We start from the raw sequence: 26,936 nt of genomic DNA on the forward strand, positions 1-26,936 counted from the left end.
AAAAAAAGTGACATCTACCACCTAATGTTGGCAAAGATGTGGAGAAACTGGATGATTTATACACTGCTGGAAAACAATTTGGCCATTTCTGATAAAACTAAACATGCAACTAGCATGCAACCCAGCAATTGCACTCGGGCATTTATTCTACAGAAATGAAAACTGATGTTTACATACAAACCTATACAAGTGTTCATATTAGCTTTATTCATAATATCCCCAAACTGGAATTGACCCAGACGTCCTTCAATAGGTGAATAAACTGTGGTACACTGACTCTGTGGAATACTACTCAGAATAAAAAGGAATGAACGAACCGATGTACACAGTAGCTTGTATGAATCTTGAGGGAATTGTGCCGATTGAAAAAAGCCAATACCAAAAGATTATATACTGTATGATTCCATTTGTACAACATTCTTGGGATGACAAAATTATAAAAATGGCAAACAGATTACTAGTTACAAGGGATTAGGGAACCAGGGGAAGGGAAGCAAGTTGGCTATAAAAAGGCATCCCTTGGGGTTCTTGTGAGGGAAGTGTTCCATAACTTGACTATATCAAAGTCAGTATCCTGGGTATGATATTGTATTGCGGTTTTTGCAAGATGTTACCATTAGGTAAAGGGTACAGGGATCTCTGTATTATTTCTTTTAACTGCATGTGAAACTACAGTTACATCAAAATTAAACTGCCCTCTTCAAAAATGCCAAGATCATTAAAGAGAAATAAAAGATGATATAAAGGACATTACTGAAACAACTGGTAAAGTTTTAACATGAGCTATGGATTAGATAGGACAATAATACTGCACCAATGGTACATTTCCTGACAGAGTCCTTATTTTTAGGAAATAGATACTGAAGTATTCACAGATAAATGGACATGATGTCTGCAAATTCGTCTCGAATAGTTCAGGAGAAAAATGACAACAAATAAATACATGTATAGATACAGATAAGGAAAACACAAATAAAGCAAATGTCACAAAATGTTAACTGGTGAATCTGGGTATGAGTACAGAGGAGCACTTTATACTATCTAGTAACTTTTCTAAGTGTGAAAGTGTATCAACATTAATGTTTTTAAAATTATCAATGAAAAAAATAAAAAATAAATAAAATTACCAATGAGAGTAGTGGGGCAACAATACTGTATTATTGCTCCAAAATAATACCTTCTCCTGAGGGTGAAGGAGAAATGAGTGAGAGTCTAAATGAGATAAGACTACATATGTGATTACACCTTTTTACACATGGTTTCTTTTCTTCATAGCAAAATTATTCCACAGCTCTTATGAGAGGCAGTATAAAAGGCGTTTAAGAGCACAAACTCTGAAGCTAGACTACCTGATTCAATTCTCAGCCCTTCCACTGCTAAGTCAATTAAACTCATTGTATCCCAGTTTCTTTACCTGAAAACTGAGGATTGAGTTGATATTTTATAAAGTACTTATAACAATGCCTGGCATATAGTAAGCACTATATAATGTTAAATAAAAGAAATCTGGGCTTATCATGGTTTTAGTTTTAATCAATCAGGTTTTTAAAATCTGCTTGTTTGTCAACTGTGGAGACAGCAAACACTATATAAACTTTTGTTTATGAAATAAATCTAAGGTTATCATAGTTTAAGTTTTAATCAGTCAGTCAAAAAATATAAGAGCCTATCACCTGCCAAGGGTACTGTAGGAGATGTTATTATTTAGTATCTTATTTATTATCTTGTCATGCTTTTAACTCATTGAATCAATAGGTTGTTCAGTTTACAATCATCACAGATACACAGAGAAAGTAACTTCCTAGGGACTTTGTCCTCAAGACAGAGCCAAGATTTAAGTTGAACTTTCTTGGATGAGTTAAATTTCAAGGGTACAGATGAACTGAGGATGAGAGTGGTGATATGAGTAACTATGAAAGTGTCAGGATTTTCCAAGAACAATGATAATCAATTAGGCTACAGCAAAATGTTTATTTAAAAAAATCGTAGGAGATGAAACATTAAAGTTGACTGGAACGTGAATCTGAAAGCTCTTGAATGTAAGATCTAAAAATTAAAATTTGGGGCTTCCCTGGTGGCGCAGTGGTTGAGAGTCCGCCTGCCGATGCAGGGGACGCAGGTTCGTGCCCCGGTCCAGGAAGATCCCACATGCCGCGGAGCGGCTGGGCCTGTGAGCCATGGCCGCTAAGCCTGCGTGTCCGGAGCCTGTGCTCCACAACACGAGAGGCCACAGCAGTTAGGGGCCCGCGTACCGCCAAAATAAATAAAAATTAACATTTATCCTTAAGGAGTTGTTAAATGTTTTTTTTTTTTGAGCAAATAATATAATTAGGGTAACTTCCTAAAAAACTGAATCAAATGATCTTACAGAAATAAAATAAAGTGAGCAAAGACATATCATTCTCAGATGAATACAATAGAGAGGATAAACAAAACAGCAATGGACACCATTGTAAAGCAATTATACCCCAATAAAGATGTTAAAAAGAAAAAAAAAAGTTTTGCACCAAAAAAAAAAAAAAAAAAAAAACCCAAAACAGCAATGGGAATGGAAAGGAAAGATACACATTACACTGACAAGGTAAAAGCAAAAAGACCTAGTAACTGACCAAATCTTTAAGACAGAAAGTAAGAAATGTAAATATTCAGAGGGATTTTGGTCTCAATGACAAGAGAATGGGGTGCTAGCAAGAACAGGTTTTGAGAGTAAAGGTGACTAATTCAGTTTAAATATGGTGATGTTAGAATACACAAATGAAAGTATCCAAACTGATTGTCATTTTAGTAGAAGACATGTTTCAATAATGTCATTAAAATTATTTCTGATTAGGGCTTCCCTGGTGGCGCAGTGGTTAAGAATCCACCTGCCAATGGAAGGGACATGGGTTCAAGCCCTGGTCCGGGAAGATCCCACATGCCGTGGAGCAACTAAAGCCCGTACGCCACAGTTACTGAGCCTGCACTCTAGAACCCTCAAGCCACAACTACTGAGCCTGGGCGTCACAACTACTGAAGCCTGCACGCCTAGAGCCCGTGCTCCACAGCAAGAGAAGCCACCGCAGTGAGAAGTCCGCGTACTGCAACGAAGAGTGGCCCCTGCTCGCCACAACTAGAGAAAGCCTGTGCACGGCAACGAAGACCCAACACAGCCAAAAATAAATAAATAAAATAAATAAATTTATTAAAAAAGTATTTCTGATTAGAAAGTGAAATATGTTGGAATGGAAGGAAGGTAGTATAAATATGAATGGTTACAGGGTAATTTAAGGGGGGAAATATTACTCAAGTAAAAGAATAATCTTTTAAGTTGGAAGAACTAACTTGTCTGCCACACCTGTCATTTGACTAAAAATAAAATTTGATTAGATATTAAACGTTATATGTAAACATTGACTGATTATTCAACAAATGTTTATTGAGTTCCTCTGTGCCAAGAACAGCTCTAGATGGTGATATACAATGGTGAACAAAGTAGGCAAAGTCCTACTGTCACATATACCTTTTTTCCTAATGATCTGCTGAATCACAATTAACCTAAAGACTTCATGACCAGGACCTTCCCTGGTGGTCCACTGGTAAAGAATCCGCCTACCAACGCAGGGAACACGGGTTTGATCCCTGGTGGGGGAACTAAGATCCCAGATGCCACGAGGCAACTAAGCCCGCACACCACAACTACTGAGCTCGCGTGCCTCAATGAGAGAGCCTGCGTGCCACAAACTACAGAGCCCACGCACTCTGGAGCCCGCGCACCACAACTAGAGAGAGAAAACCCACGTACCACAACTAGAGAGAAGCCAGCGCGCCACAACAAAGAGCCCATGTGCGCTGCAATGACAGATCCCGCATGCCTCAACGAAGCTGCTGCGTGCCACAACTAAGACCAGACACAGCCAAAAGAAAGAAAATAAATAAATAAATATTAAAAAAAAAAAAAAAGACTTCATGACCATTTTAACCTAAACTTTGTTACACAGGCAGGAAAATATCTAAATTATCAAATATCAGAGTTCATATTTAGCTAATATGTATTAGACGCTATTAATGGAAATCCAAGATTTAACACATTTAATATATCCTTAGCTTATTCAAGTATCTTTGGTAAGACTATTGCCATCAATAGTATGATTAATTATTCATTAATGGTATTAAATCTTGTTTAATTAAGAGTAAGCAGAGACTAGAATCTAATAAAAACAGCAGCTCATAAATTTATATGGAGCAACTCATTTTCAACAATCTTTAGGTCAACTGAATAGCTCATATATAAAGATGCTTTGTAATATCTTGCAGAGAGAGATCAAAACAAAAAATAAATTTGTGAGATATTATGAAGATTTAATGCTGATGACTCTCAGATCTCTTTAAGTTACAGGTCTCCTGCATCTAACTGCCACCTGACATTTCCACTCAGATGTCTTGAGCTACTTCAAGCTCAATATAGCTAAAATTTAGCGCTTGTTCTCTATAAACCTGCTTCTTCTCCACCGTTCCTATCTGTGAATATCGCATGACTGCCAGGCCAGAAACGGATATCATCCTCAACTCCTTCCTTACTCTCCTACCACCAATTCCTTTACAATTCATCACCAAAGCTGATCTATTTTCTTGTCTAAATCTCTCTCAAACCCAACTACAGCTTTTCCATTACAACCACTCTAAAGTCAGGCCAGCAGCCTCCCCCTACAAATGGGTCATCCTGATTCCAATCTAGCTTCTCCACTAATTTGTTCTCCATTTTAATTCTCCACATTTCTAAAACCCTGATCTGATCCCATCACGTCCTCACACTTAAACTCCTTGAATGGCGTCTCATTACTCTGTTAATCCAACTTCCTTAAAGTGACTTATAAGACCCTCAATAAAATAGCTCAAGCCTCACTCTGTCTTATCTCTTGACACTAGCCACTCCTCTCAGCCTTACTGCATGTAGAACGCTACACTCAAGACATACCATATTTCTTTCAGTTCCACCAATCTTCCCTTTCTCTTACCTCTCATCCTTTCCACGTGCCACTTCCTCTTACTAACAACAGTCTTTCCCCAACTTTTTATCTAGACAAATCACCAAAAGTTCCTCCAAGTTTTAGTTTAAGTGTCACTTCTTCTGGGAGGCCATTCCATATTTCCATTTAGTCATTCAATAAATCTTTATCATTTAATAAACATACTGTTCTAAGTGCTTATATATCAATAAATAAAACAGACACGGTCTTTGTAATCCAGGACACAGACTATCACAACATTAATCACATTTGATTGTAATTACACATTTAGTCATCTTTCCTCCTCAGACTAGTAACTAGTATCAAGTATGAGCTACAACCAATTTAACTAGAGCAACCAGTGCATAAAACACTGAATGAATCAACAAAACATTAAACCGATTATTTACCATCACGTGACAGGCCCACAGTCCTCAGCCTAGCTAGAAGACTCTAGAAGGTTTCAAATGTCGGCTTTAATGGTCATCTCAAAAGGACTGTAGGTCAGAGGTCAGAAGACAGGTTCTAATTCCATCTTTGCAACTATCTACCTGACCTCAAGCCAGTTGTTTTCCTTTTCTTATTACGAACCTCATACCCTTAAATGTAATATTATAATATTTAAATTGATGATCAGTATGGAGCCTTTTACAGTATAATTTATTTCTTGGTGGGTTCAAAATCAGACTTGGTAAAAAAAAGTTTGAAAAAGCCAAACAAGGAGGTAGTTCAAGCAATGAATTCCTAGGCTGTAGTAAATTGTAAACTTGCGTACACTTAAGAAAATATCAGTAACTGACAATATGGACATCCAGTTAAATGAAACTGTTTTACAAAATAATTTCTGGAAACTAAAGTAAGAGCTTCAGTTTATACCCCCTCTGTCCATATTTTCCCAAGGTCATCCTACAATCAAAATTCTATTCTTTCCTTCAGGGTACAATTCAAATATCACCTCTTCTATAAAGCCTTTCTCATTATCTTCCTTCAAAATTCCCTCCTTAGTCCCACTATACTCCCCTATACATACCAGTCAGTATTCTGTTCATGACATAATTAATTATATAGAACTGAGATTCTAATTACCAATGCATACTTAACATATAGCATAGTGCCTAGAACGTTAGGTTTCAATAAAGGCTTACTGAATGCCTTGTTTTATTTAGCACCTTTATTTACAGTTTAGACCTACTATAGAAGACTAAACTACAGCAATTCCAAAATTGTTTGGTCTGACAGGACAGTTTTATGGTTTACTGTTTACGTATTTGAATGACGTTTGCCACATTTTTTTTTTTACTGAAGGCAGCAAAAACATGATGACAAACAAGCAAAGTTTTCAAATGCTTGAGTTCCAAGAGACAACAGATTTTGGCAGCATGCTATTAATCTAGACTTAATTTACCTAATACTTAGTAATGGCTTTTATTTTCTTTCTATAGACTATGCTAACATTAGTTTGTAGCAAACTATAAAGAAATTCATCATAAGAAAATAGTTATCCTAAATAAATAGCGTTATGAAGGGAACAAAGAAGACAAACAATCTGGTTATTCAATATTAAGTAACTGAAGGCAGTACATAAAACATGAAGGTATGTTAATTGATGGATTTAACAATAAAAAAAATCTTTTGCAAATTATATGTTCTCAATGGATTAAGCTATGATGAAGGTGGCATTTCAAGCCTTTGAGAATCTCACAAAGAAATGCACAGTCAAATAAATACCACTTTTCAATGATCAGACTAGCAAAGATTAAAACACTGGTTAATATTTAGCAGGGTCTGGGAAAACAAATATTCTCAAAAACTGCTAATAGAATATTAAGTGGTACAATCTCATTTGCCGTATATATATCAGAAATTAAAGTGTACACATCCATTGACCCAGTAATCCATTGCTACAAGTTATCCTATAGACATTCTCACACAATCACAATGATATAGTTAAGAATATTTACTGCAGCACTGCTCTAGCAGCAAAAAAAACCCTGAGATTTACCCAAGTATATATTAAGAAGGAAACAGTTATATTACGTGTAATGCATATATGAAAAAAATGTCCAAGACATATTGGAAAACAGTGACAAAACAAGGCAGAATATATACCAGCCATTTTGGACAACTTATGGGGAGTACAGGGCTGAGTGAGAAAGGAGAGTTTTACTTCTTATTTTAAATACTTCTGTACTGTCTGCTTATACATATAAGCATATGTGACTTTTATATAAAAAGATAAAGCTTTGAAAATACTAAATGTTACTTGGCAATATAGTTGGAAAAGGGTGAATGTACATTGTGCAATCTTATCTAGAATTAATTCGAAACAAACAATTTCATTAATTAAAAAGTTTTCTTTTTCACAGTACAACAAAGGGAAGCACCTCTACAGTACCACTAACGAATGGAAGCACGGAAAGGTTAATTTGGAAATTAATGAAATTAAACTAATATAAGACATTCATAAAGAACTTTAAATCCCTGGATTCAGGAATTCTGCAAAATAAAAAAGCTTAGCAGCATCTGACTGTGTTAAATCTTGAAGTACAAAATGAAGAGGAAGTGTCTGAAACCGAGGTATACCTGTCAGCCTCTGAGAAGGAAAACTAGTCTAAAATCTCTTAGAGACACATAAGTCAAGCAGTCTCAAGGGTAAACTTCTCTCAATACTCAAATTTTATCAACAAGAGAACTAAACACACTTTACATCCAGGATGAGATAAAAGAAATAACCAAGGTTCTACGTTTGATAAGAATCTGTGTCTAAGAAAAATCCTTGCAGGGAGACAGAAGGAACAGCATGAGATGGGGTCAATGCCCAACTCTGTGTTCAAGCTTTATGGTAGAAGCTGCAGAAGGAAAGCAACAAATTGATCCCAGTGGGGAAGAACCTCTCCTTGCTTTGGACTTGCTAGAAGGCAATAAAGCTTCAGGCATAAAAACCGCCCAGGTGACTATGATAGCCAACCCAACTAGCCCAATTCCAAACCTCAAAGAAGAAAACTAGTGCAAAATGCTTTAAATTTTTTTAAAGTTTCATTTCTTAAGAAAGCATATTGTTTATATAAATTACAGATCTATAATGATAAAACATAATCTTTAAAAATACTTCTCAGCAAACAGCAAGCTTCCTAAGCTATAGGAATCAAAAATGTTACCATTCCAGACTATGATTCAATTTTTTCCTCCACTCCAACAGTTTTTTACCCACAGGAAAATGAGGAAAAGTTTTCTTCACTTCTTAAAGATGTGACCAGTCTTCTTAATCTTCTACCTGTATTAGTCTAACACATCTTTTAAAATCTTTAAATGAAAGAAATAACTAGTAGGAACTCACAAAGAGAATACTTCTAGTAGCAAATACTCCAATTTCCATAGCATGGATTAATGCCTTGATTTGGAAAGAGTAATCAAAATCAACGACACTCAATCTTCCTTAAGGTCTGGACTAAGAACATTATTAGCCATTTTATTCCAACTGGACTGAAAGAAGACTAGAAGGATATTTTATTTCTCTTTCCAAAATGCCTATAATGTTACTTTTGTATTGCCTTCATTGGCTCCTTCCTATAGTCCAACAGCAACTGAAGTGCCAATGCTCTCATCCCATTCCAGCCAGTACTCTGAACCCCTAGTGTTAGAGACAGAATTTTGTTGGCTGTTCTATGTTTAACAAATCACTAAGTATACACAGTACTCTGGCACTGTGCTACTAAGATAAATAAGACATGGATGGTATCTACCTTCAAAGAGCTCACAGTCTAGTAAGGAAAACAGACTACTGCAGTATGGCCAAGTCTGGCTCAAAGGACAAGATGATGCTTGAGATGGACTATTTCAGGAGATTAGCTGACAACCAGGAGAAAATATATTAGCAGTTGGGGAGGCAAGGGGGTAGGAAAGAGGGACAACATATACACAGAACTAAAACTAACACTATGAACATCGTATTTGGTTTATTCAGATAATTCTAGGCATTCTGGAATAGCTGCAGTGAGATCATTATATATCATGTTATGAGTTTACATTTTATTGTGCAGGTGATGGGGGACAATGAAGGAGACAACTAGACAAAGGAAAGCAGTGTAGAAATTTGGCAAGTGAGGTCAGAGACCTGGAGAATACAATAAACAAAATAATAGAGAAAATACATAAAAATTTGTATTATGTTCATACAATGGAATATTACTCAGCAATAAAAAAAATAAACTACTGGTACTCATAACAACATGGAGGAAACTCAGAAACATTATGTTGAATGAAAAAAGCCAGATACAAGAGAGTACATATTATATAACTCTATGTACATAAAGTTCAAGAACAGGTAAAACTAAGCTATGCTGACAGAATTCAGAAAGATGCTTACCTTGGGGGAAAGGCTATTGGATTGGAAAGGGAAGAGCACAAGGAACTTTCTGGGACAATGACAGTGTTCTACATCTTAAATTACATGGTGGTTATACATGTGAACATATACATAAAAACTCATTCAGCTCTATACTTTAAAGTTTGTACATTTTACCATACATAACTTAATAAAAATGTAAATTATACCTTAACCAAAAAAGAAAAGTGATATATAATTGTGCTGGAATAAAATCAGAATAAGTTAAACCAGTGTCACCCCATGAGCAATATCTAACTTGCAAGAAATCAGAACATTCTAATAGACACCATAGTCAACTAGCAAACAAAAATCACTAGAAGACTTTAAGTACAAAAATCTAGCTTCGTCTCCCCTTCAGAGAGATATACAGGCAAGTGTTCTTTATAATAAATGCTGTTAAAATAAAGTTTCTAAAGAAAAAGAAATAGCTCACTATTAACCAAAAATTAAAAATTTTCTAGACAGCAGTACCTGCCTTATAGGAGGTACCATAAAGATTAATAAGGCATGAGAAGCACTTAATACAGTAAGTATTCTCCACACTACCACTACTATTATTACTACATAATACCAATAAAATGGAAACTTTCCTTCAGATTATGCCTAAACCACTAATTGAGAATACACTATTTAACTGCACATTATTCAACTACAGCACTTCTCATCCTAGGCTTTTTTTTTTTTAACCATTGAGATCAGCAAGTTCTTGACAGCTGAAACATCTAGTTAGATTTAGAAAGACCCAAGTTAACTGCAATGTAATCAAAGTATTCTTTTTTAATCTGTTTATATCTTGAAGCCATGTTCACTTACCAACAGATAGTAAACGCACCTTTTTAACATTTCAAAAACTTATATTATTAAAAAAACAATCTTTCACATATCAGACCAAAAGTACATGATCACAATTCAATTTTCTGAAGTCAACAGTCTTAAAAAATGAAAATAAATCAGAATGCTAAATTAGAAAAGTCATTCAGTAGAGATACAAAAAATATTAAAACAATCATTTATAACTCTGAACATTATATTAACGTAAAGAAGTCATAATTTGGCAAATTTAAACAACTGTAGAAGTGCTTTCTTTGTTAATGGAAATAAGAAAGTAAAAGTCACAAAAGCAAAGACTACTCAAGTACTATAACCCACTAAGAAGGGAACACTGAAGCAACCTAGCAAATCTCTTACTGAACTGGTTTCCGAGTGGCTAAACCAAACATCAACTTGATTTCTGAACATGTTTAATAGTCACTGGAAACTGCATACTTTAGTTTCACAATTTGACAGCTGTATTTTCACTTCCATCAAATCAACTGGACCAAGTGCATCAAAAAGTTGGTTCTTTGTATTTCAAAATTTAATTTAAAACCTCATTGATTTTGGATTTGGAGGCATGCTTTTTAAACATAAGTTTTTTGTATTATTCCTACTTTGATATGCAATATTTAACAAAGTTGTCTTCTACTTACCTTGATTTTGTCTTATTAACATCTCGTTGCAAGAACAATCTCATTCGAAATTAAATCAAACCTGAAAGAATACATGTAAAGGCAATCACTTAGTTTTTTTCCTTCAGGTATGAATAAATACATCTATGACACACTATTCTTTTAAGTTAAAAACTATAAATTGAATTATTACAGTAATCTTCAGGAAACTATTGCTAAGTACCATTTTTTGAGGAACAATCATCTATTCAAATGAGAAACAAACTTTTTAGTTCTCTTGTTTTCATTAATATTAATAGTATGGCAATAGCATAATTAAAATTATTATTTAATAAAACACACACTTCTATCTATATCAATGTTTATCTAATATTATTACATACGTACCAAAAAATACACCAAAAAGTTGAAGAAAAAAAACATGAGATGGCATAAAAGTGTATGTTAATAGCCATAATAATGGCTAACACTGATTAAATATTTACTAAATGCCAGGAAAGATTATTCTAGAGGATAGTGTATATTGATACTCTCCTGCTTCCTCAATTTAGCCTTCAATCTAGTATAAGGTGACCTCCACCCCAACACTCCACTGAAAATTTACTTGTTAAAAATCTACCCACCCCTAATTTTATCACACTTCACAAATGATGAAACTCAATATATCTTATCCTGAACTCTACACATCATGTTTCCCCCATTCCTAAAACCAGCTTGTTACTCTTCGGAATTTTTATTCACAAAAAATGGCACCACGATATCTACTACTATCCTCACCTAGATTACTGTAACTGTTCTATTTCTAGATTCATTATCCTCTCAAATTCATCCTTCCCAAAACTATGTAAGTAATCATTTTGCAATGGCTACCCTGAAGACATCACATCTATGCCTCAAGGTCTTCAGTAGTACTCATCAATGACCTAAGCCTCATCTATTTATCCCCAATCTTTACTCTCCCCTTCACTCCATGTTTCTACTGTACTAAACCCCTTCAACTCCCAGAAGAGCCCATATGCTCTCTCAGCTTTCCTGCCTTTTCACACGGTGAACTATACCTTTCTATCTCTCCTTAACCTTGCTAACACCTTTCTACTAGTTTTTCGATACTTAGCTCAGTCACCCTGGCAGATCCTTCTTTAACTTCTCCAACTATGTAAAGCTGTGTTTCTCCATTGTTATAGCAACTAGCGATAGCTCTATATCAATTCTGTTTACCTGTGTGTTTTCTGAGCTACAATGTGGACACACTGAGGAAAAGAATTCATTTATCTCACTTCAGCACTTTCACTGGATAGCACATAATAATAGCCTAACAATGTAGGCAGAATGAAAGATTAGAAATATTGTATTGTATCCCCAAATGTACACAAGGATACAGAAGATAAAGGAAAATTCAGGCTAATGAGTTTATCCACATTTTCAAGGACTAGAGAAAAAATTCATATCACTTCTGGATCCCAGTAACATTACTTTATAAAATGACTACATCTAAGTAAAATACAACTGACAAAAATTAGCCCAGTGCAACCTTTTATTGAGTAAATGAATTAATTTCACTGATTATCAGTACCAAGATTTGGTACTAAATGTCTACAGAAAACAAAGTTTGTGGACAATAAATCCTAGACTAATTTAAGTATTAGCATTAAGCAGAAAAACTTTGGAGAGGATAGGGAATATGGTTTTAATACTAATAATGTCAATAATCTAGAAAAGTGGTTCTCAAACTTCAGGGTGCATTGGAATGACCCAGAGGGCTTGTTATGCAGAGATGGCTAGGCCCTACCCTCAGAGTTCCTGATTTGGCAGGTCTAAGACTGAAGCCTGATCATTTGTATTTCTAAGTTCCTAAAGTGATGCTGATGCTGACACTTCTGGGACCACCCACTGAGAACACAGCCCAGAATTTTTTGCATAATGTCTAGAAGAGATGAGAAAATTCTGCCACCCACTGCCACTGGCCTTTACCCACCCAGAACTAGATACTGAGACCTATTACAAACTATAAATCAAAGTGGGAACATCAGAAGTCTACTATGAGTTGCTCAGTATGATAGGCTAAAAAATGGTCCTACAAAAGATATCCACATCCTACTCCCTCGAACCTGTAAATTTTACTTTATATGGCAAAAGAAAAAAGTGTCTTTACAGATGTGATTAAGTGAAAGATTTTGAGATGGAGAGATTATCCTGGATCATCTGGATGGGCCCTAAATACAATCACATGTATCCTTATAAAGAAGGGGACATGGAGACATCTGACTATACACAGCGAAGGTAAAGACAGAGCAGAAAGATTTGAAAACACTGGCCTTAAAGACTGCAGCCAAAGCCAGGAATGCCAGCAGCTACCAGAATTGAGACAAAGCGAGGAACAGATTCTCCTATAGAGTCTGGAGAGAGATCATCACTGCTGACACCTTGATTTCTGCCCAGTGATAGACTTCAGACTTCTGGCTTCCAGAACTGTGATAGAATTAAGTTTCTATTATTTTAAGCAACCTAGTTTTTGGTAATTTGTGAGAGCAGCCTAGGAAACTAATATATTGATGATGATGGCAGGTTTTCTGGGAGATAAATTAGAAGCACTACATAAAAGATGTTATGAACTGAACTGTGTCCCCATAAAATTCCCATGTTGAAGCTCTAACTCCCAATGTAACTGTATTTGGAGATAGGGCCTGTAAGGAGGTAATTAAGGTTAAATAGGGTCATAAGGGTAGGGCCCTAATCCAATATGACTGGTGTCCTTATAAGAAGAGACAGAGACACCAGGGATGCAGGCTCAGAGGAAAGGCCGTGAGAAAACAGCCATCTGCAAGGGGACAGGAGTCAGTGGAAACCAAACCTAACTCTCAAATCTTGGACTTCCAGCATCCACACCTGTGAGACAATAAATTTCTGTTGTTTAAGCCACCTCGTCTGTGTTTTTTTTATTATAGCAGCCCTAGCCAACTAATACAAAAGGATATACACGTTTGCACAACAAAGTGAATGTACTTAATGCCACTGAGCTATACACTTCAAAATGTTTAAAATGTTAAATTTCATTACATGTACATTTATCACAATAAATAAAACAAAAGCATACACAAATACTACACACAATAACTAACTTTGACTTTAGCTGTTTAATTTTTTTATCTTGTTCTGCTCACAGTTATATTTCAAAGTCTGGGGGGAAAACCCCACTTTTAATTGTATCTGTTCCCCAAAGAGACAAACCAGGCCATTTTAAACACTATATTTTTTTAAAAGGTGGATTTTATAAGGAAGTTTGATAGAAAGTTCCTTTTAAATCCATACCTTAAAAGTATAATATAATTAGGATATTCTTTAGGTGAATACTGGAAGGGGGATACAGAAAAGAGAAAACAAAGTAACTGATATAACTGGGTTTACCTCAAAAGGTACATTTTAAGAGAAAACTGCAGACTAAAATTTCAAATATATCTTCCCCAAAACCCATAATCCCAGTCTAATCATGAGAAAAACATCAGACAAATTCCAGTAGAGGAAAATCCTACGATATGCCTAACCAAAACTCCTCAAAACTGTCAAGGTCATCAAAAACAAAGCCTTAAAGAGCCTAAAGAGAAATGACAACTAAATGTAATGCAGTATCCTAGATGGGATCCTGGAAGAGAAAAAGAACATCAGGTAAACACTAAGGAAATCTGAATAAACTATGTTCTTTAGTTAATAACAATGTAACAATATTGGTTTATTAACTGTAACAGTTGTACCAGACTAAAGTAAGTTGTTAATAATAGAGAAAACAAAGTGTGCATGGGGGAAGAAGGACAGTGTGGGAAGTCTTTGTATTATTCTTTTCAAATTTTCTATAAATCTAAAATTTCTAAAAAGTAATATTGGGACTTCCCTGGTGGTGCAGTTGTTAAGAATCCGCCTGCCAGTGCAGGGGATGCAGGTTCGAGCCCTTGTCTGGGAAGATCCCACATGCTGCAAAGTAACTAAGCCCATGTGCCACAACTACTGAAGCCCACACACCTAGAGCCCGTGCTCTGCAACAAGAGAATCCACTGCGATGAGAGGTCCGTGCACTGCAATGAAGAGTAGCCCCTGCTCGCCGCAACTAGAGAAAGCCCGTGCACGGCAACAAAGACCCAGTGCAGCCAAAAATAAATAAATTTATTTTAAAAAATAAATAAAAAGTAATGTTTTCATTTTTCAAGTATTTTAAGTATATTGAAAAGGTATGAACATATTTTAGAAAATTAAACACTGACAAATTAGAAAAGGCTTCAGAATTAAACCCTGAAGTAAACATAACACATCAAAAATATGTATAAGGTAGGCCACAAAACAAGTCTTACCAAATTTAAGACTGAAATCATGCAAACTATCTTCTCTCACCACAATGAAATGAAACTAGAAATCAAAAGCAAAAGGAAAACAGGAAGATCCACAAATACAAGAACTAAACAACTAACTCTTAAACAACCAATGGGTCAAAGAAGAAATCTCAAGGGAATTTAGACAATATTAGGAGACAAATAAATATGAAAACACAACATACCAAAACTAATGGGATTCAGTGACAGCAGTACTAAGAGGGAAGCTTATATGCTTACATTAAAAAAGGAAGATCTTAAATCATCAACTTAACTTTATACTTAAATAAGAACAAGCTAAACCAAAAGTTAGCAAAAGGAAGGAAATAATAAAGAATAAAGCAGAGATAAAGAACAGAAATAGGGGGGAAAAAATCAACAAAACCAAGAGTTTGTTTTTTAAAAGATCAACAAAACTGACAAATTCTTAGCTAGACTAAGAAAATAAGAGAGAAGATTCAAATAAAATTACAAATGAAAGAGGGGACATTATAACAAATGCCAAAAGGATTATAAAACATTACTATGAACAATTAGCTGCCAACAAATTGGACAACCTAGAAGAAACAGATAAATTCCTAGAAACACATGACCATGATGACTGAATCATGAAGCACTAAAATATCTGATCGGACATGAAACTAGGTAAGGAGATTGAAGCAGTAATCAAAACCCTCTCAATGAAAAAAAGAAGAACCAGATGACTCCACTGGATAATTCTACCAAACATTTAAAGAAGAATTCTCCTCAAACTCTTCTAAAGAACTGAAGATAAAAGAACATGCACAAACTCATTCTCATTCAGGGTAATGAGGTCAGCTTTACCCTGATACCAAAGCCAAAGACACAACAAGAAAAGAAAACTACGGACAAATATCCCTGATGAATATCAGCAAATATGCTCAACAAAATACCAGCAAATTGAATTCATTAGCACATCAAAAGAATGATACTCACCATGACCAAACTGGATTTATTCCTGGAATGCAAGGATGGTTCAACAAATAAAAATCAATTGATGCAATACATCATATTAACAGAAGGAAGGATAGAAACCACGTGACCACCTCAATTGATGCAGAAAAAGCATTTGACAAAACTCAATACCATTTTACGATAGGAACATGCAATAAACTAGAAATAGAAGGAAACCACTTCAACATAGTAAAAGCCACATGAGAAAAGCCCACAGTTAACATAATACCCTACAGTGAAAGACTGAAAGTTTTCTCTCTAAGTGCAAAAAGAAAGTAAAGGTGCCCACACTTGCTACTTCTACTCAACACAATACTGGAAGTACAAACCAGAGCAATTAGACAGAAAGACAAAATAAAAGGCACACAAATTGGAAAAGTAGAAGTAAAATTACCTGTTTGCTGATGACATGCTCTTATACATAGAAAGTCCTAAAGATTCTTTAAAAAATGTTAAAACTTCTTTAAAAAATGTTAAAACTTCTTTAAAAAATGTTAAAACTAATAAATGGTTTCAGCAAAACTGCAGGATACAAAACCAATACACAAATATCAGTTGTGCTTCTACATATTAACAATGAACAATATGAAAAACAAAATTATGAAACAATCCCATTTATAACAGTGCTGGGAAATAAATAGTGCTGGGAAATAAATAGTGCTGGGAAAACTGGATCAAAACACGCAAAAGAATGAAGTTGGATCTTTACCTAATACAACATTAAAAAATTAACTCAAAATAGATCAAAGACATAAACATGAGGGCTAAAACTCTGAAAAAAAGGCAAAAAGCTTCATGAGATTGAGTTTGGGATATGACACCAAAAGCAGAGACAACAAAAGCAAAAACAGACTAAGTGGACTACCACAAACTTAAAAACTCCTCTTCTTCAAAGGAATCAATAGATAGAGTGAACAGATAATCTACAGAATGGGAGAAAATTTTTACAAATCATATATCTGATAAGGGGTTAAATATCCAAAATATGTAAGTAACATTTACAACTCAACAACAAAAAAAAACCCCAAAACAACCTGATTAAAAAATGGGCAAAAGATCTGAATAGACAAATATCAAAAAAAATATACAGATGTTCAAAGAGTACATGAAGAGATGTTCAAGAAAAATACAAATCAAAACCACAATGAGATATCATTTCACATCTCAATAGAATGGCCATTACCAAAAGAAAAGAAAATAATAAGCTTTGGAAAGGATACAGAGAATTGGAACTCTTGTGCAGTGTAGGTGGGAATGTAAAATGGAGTAACAATTACAGAAAATAGTATGGCAGTTCCTCAAAAAATTAAAAACAGAATTAGCATATGATCCAGTAATCTCAGTTCTGGGTATATACCAAAATAATTCAAAGTAGGATCTCAAAGAGATATTTACATACCCATATTCCTTGTAGCATTATTCAAGAGGTGGAAACAAATTGAATGTTCATCAACAGATAAATGGATAAAGGAAATGCAGTACATACATACAATGGAATATTATGTAGTCTTTAAAAACGAAGAAAATCCTGTTACATGCTACATCATGGATGAACTTGAGGACATTATGCTAAGCGAAATGAGCCAATTACAAAAAACAAATATTGTATGATTCCACTTGTATGAATTATCTAACATAGTCAAGATAACAGAAAAAAAAGGTAGAAAGGTAGGTGCCAAGGGTTAAGGATGGGGCAGGGGGGGATAAAATTAGTGTTTAATGGTAGAGTTTCAGTTTCACAAAATAAAAAGTTCTAGAGATCTGGCTGCACAGTACAAATATTCTTAACACTACTGAACTGTACAACTAAAAATGGTTAAGAGTGTAAATTTAATGTTGTGTATTTTACAACTTAAAAAAACAAAGAAATATCAAGAAAAAAATACATACAAGGGCCAAGATGGAATAACAAGGATTGAAGTTGCCCTCCACCTGAAAAGCCTAAGAAACCAAAAAATATATATGAAATGAAAGTTTTCAGGTATTAGGCAGTCACTGATGGTGAACCCTAAAAGAAGAGAAACAAATGCGGTGAGCCTTCCAACATTCCCAACTTACCACCTGAAGAAAATACAGCCCCCCAGGGAAGAGCTACCCAGGTAGAATATGATGGTCTCCCTGGACTGAGGAGACTCCGCTGGAAGTCCAACGAAGCCATGACAGCTAGAGATTGCAGGGCAGAATCCTGGAGAGAAGACAACTGCATAGAGCTACCACACCCTTAAGTATTCAGCTGCATAACAATTAGAACAAGCCTGTGTGGAAACTACCCAAGGTGAAGGAAAGAGCCACTCAAAAGGATGAGAGGGATTATTGCCCTAGTCTCACACAAAGTCAGAAATAATGCCTGTTCCCTTTAGAAAGAGTATATAAAACCTCTTAAGTCAGGCAGCACTAACTATAGCAACCCTAGATTAAATGCTTTTGAAAGACAGACCCAAAAGGGGAATGTAGCTGAAGAGGGAAGAATTACAAAGTGGCAAGAGGAAACTTTCGGGGGGTGATAAATATATTCATTATCCTGTTTTGTGGTGATGACTTCCTGAGTGTATATATATATGTATCTCAAAACTTATACTGTACACTTTAAATATGTGTATTTCACTTCAGGTCAATTATATCCCAATAAATCTGTTTTTAAAACTTCAATTACAACAAAACAAACAACCCAATTATAAAATGGACAGAAGATTTGAAGCAGCACTTCACCAAAGATACATGAATGACAAGTAAGTACATGAAAACATGCTCAGTATCATCTGTCAATAGGGAAATGCAAATTAAATCCACAACAAGTTATCACTACACAACTACAAGAATGGCTAAAGTTAGTAAGGCTAACCATACCAAGTGTTGGTGAACATGTGAAGGAACTGAAACTCTAAGTCACACATACAGGAAGATAAAATGGGACAATCACTTTGTAAAAACAGTTTCAACGTGTCTTTTTAAATTTTTTTTTTAGTATTTTTTTAAGTCTTTATTGAATTTGTTACAATATTGCTTCTGTTTTATGTTTTGGTTTTTTTGGCTACGAGGCATGTGGGATCTTAGCTCCCCGAACAGGGATCGAACCCACACCCCCAGCACTGGAAGGAGAAGTCTTAACCACTGGACCGCCAAGGAAGTCCCAGTTTCACCATTTCTTAAAATGTCAAACATACACCTACTCCTAGGTATTTACCCAAAGAAATGAAAGCATATGTTCACACAAAGGCTTACATACAAATAATCATCTTCATTTGTAATAGTCAAAAGCTGAGGGAAAAAATGTCCAGCAACACACTAATCCTTAAATCATATCTGTAAAATGGAATAAGTAGAATTTAACTAATGACACATGCAACACAGATGAATCTGAAAATAATCATGCTGAGTGAAAAAAAAAATGCAGACAAAAAGATTTCACACTGCATAGCTTCACCTACATAAAATTCTAGAAAACTCAAACTACTCCATAAATGACAGAAAGCAGATCAGTCATTGTCTGGGCATTAGGGGAGGAGCAATAAATAGGAAAGGATTACAAAGGGGCACAAGGAAACCTTTGAGGATAAAGGATATGTTTATTATCTTGTAGTGATGATTTCATGGGTGTATATAGATATCAAATCCGTTCAAACTGCACATTTTAAACGTGTGATTTATTATATGTCAAAGGTACTTCAATAAATCTATTTAAAATATCACAATATGCAAAGAATAATAAGCAGGGAAAAAATAAAGTCAAATCTCAAATTAAGAAGGTTAGAATGATAATAAAAAACACAAAAAACCCATTGTCATTTATAACTAAAAGAGTAAAGATACAAATTAATCATCTATTAACACCTACAACTCGTAAGACAACTGGCACTACAATTACCCTATATTTGGTAACCCTGTACATGAACAATGCTTCCAAAATCTCATCAGACACATCCCATGAAACAAGTAAAACAAGTCAGCTGGACTACTGGACAGATCAATGTATTTAATTTACACTTGTCACAACTCCTATACTTAAACTCAATTCCTACTGAAATATAATGGGGCTCGACCTAGAACAAAATAACATCAAAAATTAATTCTACAACATGAGTCAAAAAGTCTGTCTGCAAAAATAACCCCAATTCTGTACCATCCCATTACTCATGCAATTGGCAATAAGGCTTTGCAGTTTCTCCTACCAAGAGGAAGAATCTTTCCCCAGTCCTTTTAATTCTGGGCTTGACCTTATAAGGAAGATCAGTAGAATGTAACAAATGTCACAGTTGGCCAGTTCTGAGCTAGACTTCAAGAGACCGTGTATGCCTCTGCTCTCTTGGAATCCTGCCATGAGAACAAGCCCACTCTAATCTGCTGGATGACAAGAGGACAGCCCAGATGTCCCACCCCAGGCCATCCTAGAGAAGCCAGCCAAGAGCAGCAGAATCATCCTCCTGAGCTGCTTCTGAATGCAGACTTAAATGAGCCCTGCCAAGACTAGAAACACTGCCTGACACATAGACTTGTTCTAATAATAAATGTTTGTTTTAAACCAAGTTTTAGAGTAATTTATTACACAGCAATAGCTAACTGATATAGCAACTCTATCTTAAAGATACCATATTATTCTTATCCCTAGAAAGAGTTATTTTAGATTAACAACTGATCTAGGTCTCTTAACTTTTGAAGGCAAGGGAAAAGGAGACATAAAAATCTCTTTTATTATTTTACTAACAGTGACTCTAGAAAACGTCACAGTTTGTCAATCTCAGAGATATATAAACTGAGCAAAATCATTTTAACAACTAATGTTATCAGTCAACTATAATCTTTCATGAAATTTTGTTGCTAGATAGTTTTACTGGATTCAAGAATACAATGAAATCTTTCAGGATATGCCATAAATCTATATAAACTGTTGCAGAGCAATCTGCAACCCTGCCTAACATTCTTTTTCCTATTTACGCTAATGGAATTTTCCTTTAAGGAAACACTCTTACTCAACTATTAAAGTTGCACCAATCTTAGGCCCACCCCTGGATCAAGGGATGAACAAGTGATACCCAGGCTGATCAGAGTACCTTGTTCTCCTAGCCATCATAATTTTATTATGGATGGAAATGTAGTCCAGAATGGGAAATCTGGAATCCTTCTCACGATGTTTGCAAGGACTACTGGGAAAGGTATACTCTTCAGTGGAAATAACAGCTATGACAATGATGTAGATCATAGCAGACAGTGGCCATCTTTGCCACCTCATGGAGATTAACATATTTAGGAATAAAGTCATCACAGAAAAAAATCAAAGCCAAGAGACAGAGACATTATCCTAATGCTAACATTTGCACTCATTGATTCAAACATGTCAATTCAAATAACTGCAATAATAGCAGAAGAGGTAATATCTATCAACCCACTCACTGAGACCTACTAGAAAAACTGAGCAAGATATTAAAAACCATCAATTTGTTAACACAACAACACAACACAAAAGTTAACACAACAGAGAAGAATGACCAGGCCAAGATCCAAGACAAGATGGAGACCTACAGATAGAAACCCAGCACCTGAGGATGCTTTTACCTTTGGGTTATTTGCCAATCCACCTGATTCAGCTGAGAAACTGATCATTATTTCTGACACTGTTGTAGAGCTAGGGGGATCAAATGGAGATTGCAAGGTTCAGAACTGGTGAGTACTATACTAAATGTTACCCAGTATTTGAGTTGAGACCCTAAAGGATTAAACTGTAGTGAACAAGAAGTAAAAAAAAAAGTTCTTACATGCACTGCAGCCCCACCTGAACACATCTAGGTGGCCAAATAAAAATCTCAATCCTTAAAATTTAATTAAGGTAAACCCAGATTGCTGGAGACCTCAGGTGTGACACGAACAAACAAAAATTATCTCTGGAGAAAGATAACATCACCAAAGGGCTCAGAACTGAGGCATGGAAAAGCAGTTGTAAATTTAAATGGAGAAAGCATGGCAGTGAGAGAACCAAAAAAGGAATATAACAAAAATTCTCAAGGTAAACTTTGCCCAAATCACTGGATGACTGATAAACTATGTATGCACAGAGGAAAACTGAAGGAGTTGAGGGGGAAAAGTTGACAGAGGCCAGAGAGAAAGCTACACTTGAAAAACAGAGCTTTACTGTGAGTTTGATGCTTTTTCAACAGGGTACATTCAACTGTGTAAAGTTTACGCAGCAGGAAGCTGAAGCCCTACAAGGTTGAAGTGTCAGAGGACAGAATCCAAGCCCAGCAGAACAGCTGGGAATTAGTAGAATCTCTAGAAACATGTAAACCACAATCAACCTTCAAAATCTGACTATAAACTTCACACAAGGATTCTCAGAAGAACATTAAAAGAGTCCAGTCACTAAAATATATTCATAATGTCCAGTTTTCAGGCAAAAACTACATGATATGCAAAGAAACAGGAAACAGTGATCCATACTCAGGAAAAAAGGGGTGTCAGGAGATATAATTCTGAGTACCCTGAATATAGGAGTTAGCATATAAAGAATTCCAAGCAACTATGTTAGAGTATGTTATGAGAATTAAAAGAAAATACATTCAAAGAATTGACAGAAACTATAACAAAGAAAAAGCTGATAAATAAAATAAGTGACATAAAAATTCACCCAAAGGAGGTGATTAGAGATGGCAGAAGAAAGAACTCATGAGCTTGAAGATAGGGCAATAAAACTGTCCAATCCAAAAAAAAGAAAGTAAAATGAATGAAGAAAAATTAAGAGTCTCAGAGACCAGTAGGACAATATCAGGCAGTCCAAAATAGATGACACCCAACTCAACACGTATGTACAAGATGTAACGGAATGCGAGAAGAGTAAAGAAGGTACAAAATAATTTTTGCTGAAGAAATAATGGAAAAAAAATATCTCAAATGTGGTAGAAAACATTAACTTATAGGTACAAAAATCTCAACAAACCCAAACAGGATAAACACAAAGAACCATTTCTACATATACATCATAGTCAAGCTACTAAAGGCCAACGAGAAAACCTTGAGTACAGCCAGAGAAAAGTGACTGGTTATATATGGGAAATGACAATACAAGTAATGGTTGACTTATCACCAGAAAAAAGTGGATACTGGAACATCTTCTATATCTAGTGATTCTATTCTTCAAAAATGAAAAAAAGATATTTTCAAATAAACAGAAAGATACTTGTGGCTAGCAGACAAGATCAACAGTTAAAAAAAAAAAAGACAGGGGAAAGGGAGAAGTAATAAAAATAGTTAATCCAAAAGACGGCAAGAAAAGTGACAAAAAGAATACAACAGTCCTAATAAATAGAAAGCACAAAATAAGATCACTCACTTAAGTCCCAATAACCAGTAATATTACGAAATCTAAATAAATTTTATGTTACAATTAAAAGACTAAGAGCGTTAGATGGGACTGAAAGTAAAACAACAATGATATGGTGTATACATGAAATACTTCTAAAACATAAAGGCACAGAAAAATTTAAAATAAATGGTTGGGGGGAGAAAATGAACCACACAAACACTAACAATAAGAAGGCTTGTGTAGCTATGTTATTATCAATAAATGTAGATTTAAAAGCAAAAAAGCATTACCAAAGATAAAAAGAATCAATAATGATAAACGGTTCAACTCATCAGAAACATGAAACCATTCTAAATTTGTGTGCCCCTAGTAATATGGATTCCAATATGTAAACCAAAAATCGACAGCAACACAAGAAAGACAAATCCATAATAGCAGCAGCAGATTTTAACATACCTCCCTAATTGAACAAGCATGCAGAAGTTAAGCTGGTGAGGATGCAGAAGTTTTGAACAACATGATTAACAAAACTGACTTAACACAGCGGTCCGCAACCTTTTTGGCACCAGGGGCCAGTTTCATGGAAGACAATTTTTCCACGGACCGGGGGGCGGCGGTGGCGGTGGGGGTGGAGGGAAGGGTTCAGGTGGCAACGTGAGCCATGGGGAGCCGCAAATGAAGCTTCCCTCACTCGCCAGCCACTCACCTCCTGCTGGTCAGCCTGGTTCCTAACAGGCTGTGGACCAGTACTGGTACGCAGCCTGGGGATTGGGGACCCCTGACTTAACAGACACATGTAAATACTGCGCCCCAAAACTGTAAATACTGCACCCCAAAACTGCAAATTCTTTTTCAAATACACAAAATATTTACAAAACCTGCCCAATAAACATAATAAAAGGTATTCAATCACATTTGCAATCAGGGAAATGGAAAATAAAACCACTATGAGACAGCACTACACACCCTCCAGTATGGCTAAAATTAAAGATTAACAATATAAAGTGTTGGAGAAGATGAAGTGCAAAAGGAACTCTGTTGATGACTATAAATTGCTACAAACACTTTGGGAAAAAAATGTTGAATGTCTTCTGAAATTAAACATAAATACACTCTAAAACCAAGCTATTAAACTCTTAGATATTTACTAAATATACACATGTGCATGTGTGTACTAGGAGACACGTACAAGTTAATGCATAGCATTATTTACAGAAGCCTAAAAATGGAAATAACTCACATTTCCATCAAAAATAGAATGAATAAACCATGGACTATTCACATACTGTACAGCAATGGAAGTGAATGAATTACAGTTATAAGCAACAATAGAACTAAAGCTCATAAACAAAGCTGGAAAAGCCAGGACCCATTTACATAAATTTCATTAACAGAAAAAATTTCAAAAATGTGTTTTTTAATAGTAAAAATATAAAGCAAAAAAGTTAGTACCAGAAAACGTAGGATGGTAATACCCTAACAGAGAAGAAGGTTTGGGAAGAAGCAGAGTGGAGGATCTGGCAATGTTTTCATTTTTGACAGGGGGTGACTAAGCAGGTATGTACTTTTGAATACTTAAGTTGGACATTTTTTCCCATGCATTATTCTGAGCATTTTTTCCACAGTAAAAATGTTTCAAAACTAAAAACACAGACATTTAAGGCTTTGAATTTTTCCGTAAATAAGGCACTAGCATTACCCTATAGTATTTTGTTTTTATTTTAATCAAAGCTATACAAATACGTATTTTAAAAATCAAATAAAGCATGTTATGAAAAATAGCAGTAAGTCCCCCCCACCAATTTCTAAACAATACAGATATATCTTGATTTTTCATTTTGCATCTGATTATTTCCAGTGTAAGAAAATGACTTACCCTCTTATATCCCTCTGTAACCTCCCCAAATTATTCCATAGCCCTACAGGAAGATGGCTAATTGATTTTTTGACAAAAGTGCAAAAGCAATTCAATGGAGACAAAAAGTATGTTCAACAAATTGTACAAGAGCAACTGGATATATGTGGAGAGAAAAAACAAAACAAAACACTGACTTAAATCTGACATTCTATACCAATGTTAATTCAAAGTGGATTATAGGTATACATGAAAAATGTAATATTATTAATCTTGTAGAGGATAGAAAAAAATCATCAAGCTCTAAAGACAGAAAAGTATTCTTAGAAATAACAAATGCATGATCCTTAGAAGAAAAAATCTGATAAACCAGACTTGATCAAAATGAAAATTTTCTACTCTGTGAGAGATTCTGTGAAGAGGATTAAAAAGCAAGTGACAAATTTGGAGAAAATGTGTGCAAACTACATACCTGACAAAAGACTCATATCTAAAACATGAAATAACTCTGGGGACTTCCCTGGTGGTCCAGTGGTTAAGAACCCACCTTTCCAATGAATGGGACATGGGTTTGACCCGTGGTTGGGGAACTAAGATCCCACATGCCGCAGAGCAACTAAGCCCGCGTGTCGCAACTACTGAGCATGTGGGCCACAACTAGACAGGCTGCGTAACACAACTACTGAGCCTATGCACCACAAATGGAGAGAAGCCCACGCACTGCAACAAGGAGCCCACATGCTGCAGCAGAGGATCCCACATGCTGCAACAAAGATCCCGCATACCGCAACTAAGACCTGACTCAGTCAAAAATAAATAAATATGTTTTAAAATGACTAGTGTGTTAAAATTATATATATAAAATAATTTTGAAAACTCAATGGTAAGACACCAGCAAAAATGCCAAAATAAGGAGATTCAAAAATCATCTCCATAAAACCAACAAGAACACTGACAAAAACAGAGTCAACGTTTTCCAAACTCTAGAAATTAACCAAAGACTTGCAGCAATCTGGGGAGAGTTTATTCAAGAAAGATGGCTGAATCTTGATGAGACCAGCAAACTTTATGGCATTTATTTTGCCCTATTCCCATCCTCCCACCCTAGCGCCACAGTAGACTTGAAAGCCAACAGTCCACAGGCCTGGTGAAAACCAGCAGCCTGGCAGTTACCTGAGGGGGGCAGAAGAGGGTGAGAGCTCCTTCACTACTGCATTCTCAGAGGGCTGTCATTATTTGACATGTCTGGTGGTTTCCTGGAAGACACCACTCCCAAAGCTATCTTAAATTTGACCTAAGAGGGCACTCAGTGCAAAAAAAAAGCCTTTCCCCAAGGGCATTTGTCAAAAACGACTGGAAAAAACTGTATCATGTTACAGCTGACTGAGGCAGCGGATAACAGATAAGACCAAGAATAGACTAACCAAAAAGCTTAAAAAGAAAAACTGGGGGCTTCCCTGGTGGCGCAGTGGTTGAGAGTCCGCCTGCCAATGCAGGGGACACGGGTTTGTGCCCCGGTACGGGAGGATCCCACATGCCGCAGAGCGGCTGGGCCTGTGAGCCATGGCCGCTGAGCCTGCGCGTCCGGAGCCTGTGCTCCGCAACGGGAGAGGCCACAACAGTGAGAGGCCCGTGTA

At 35.7% G+C, this 26,936-nt stretch overlaps 1 protein-coding gene across 4 annotated transcripts in view; it reads right to left on the minus strand.

Moving 5' to 3' along the window:
* The window catches only part of ZNF644 (zinc finger protein 644), a 116,429-nt gene that overhangs the window by 69,697 nt on the left and 19,796 nt on the right, over positions 1-26,936 (minus strand). For 3 of the 4 annotated variants that reach the window (XM_007468522.1, XM_007468521.1, XM_007468523.1), the window contains exon 2: positions 10,842-10,902. In XM_007468522.1, the coding sequence (XP_007468584.1) occupies positions 10,842-10,863 (22 nt within the window). In that variant the 5' untranslated portion in view covers positions 10,864-10,902. Of the gene's footprint in view, positions 1-10,841; positions 10,905-26,936 lie in introns of those variants that run through there. The other variant, XM_007468520.1, reaches the window with a different exon arrangement.

Source organism: Lipotes vexillifer, unplaced genomic scaffold (genome assembly GCF_000442215.2).
Source record: "Lipotes vexillifer unplaced genomic scaffold, Lipotes_vexillifer_v1.1 scaffold490, whole genome shotgun sequence".
Taxonomy (NCBI): domain Eukaryota; kingdom Metazoa; phylum Chordata; class Mammalia; order Artiodactyla; family Lipotidae; genus Lipotes; species Lipotes vexillifer.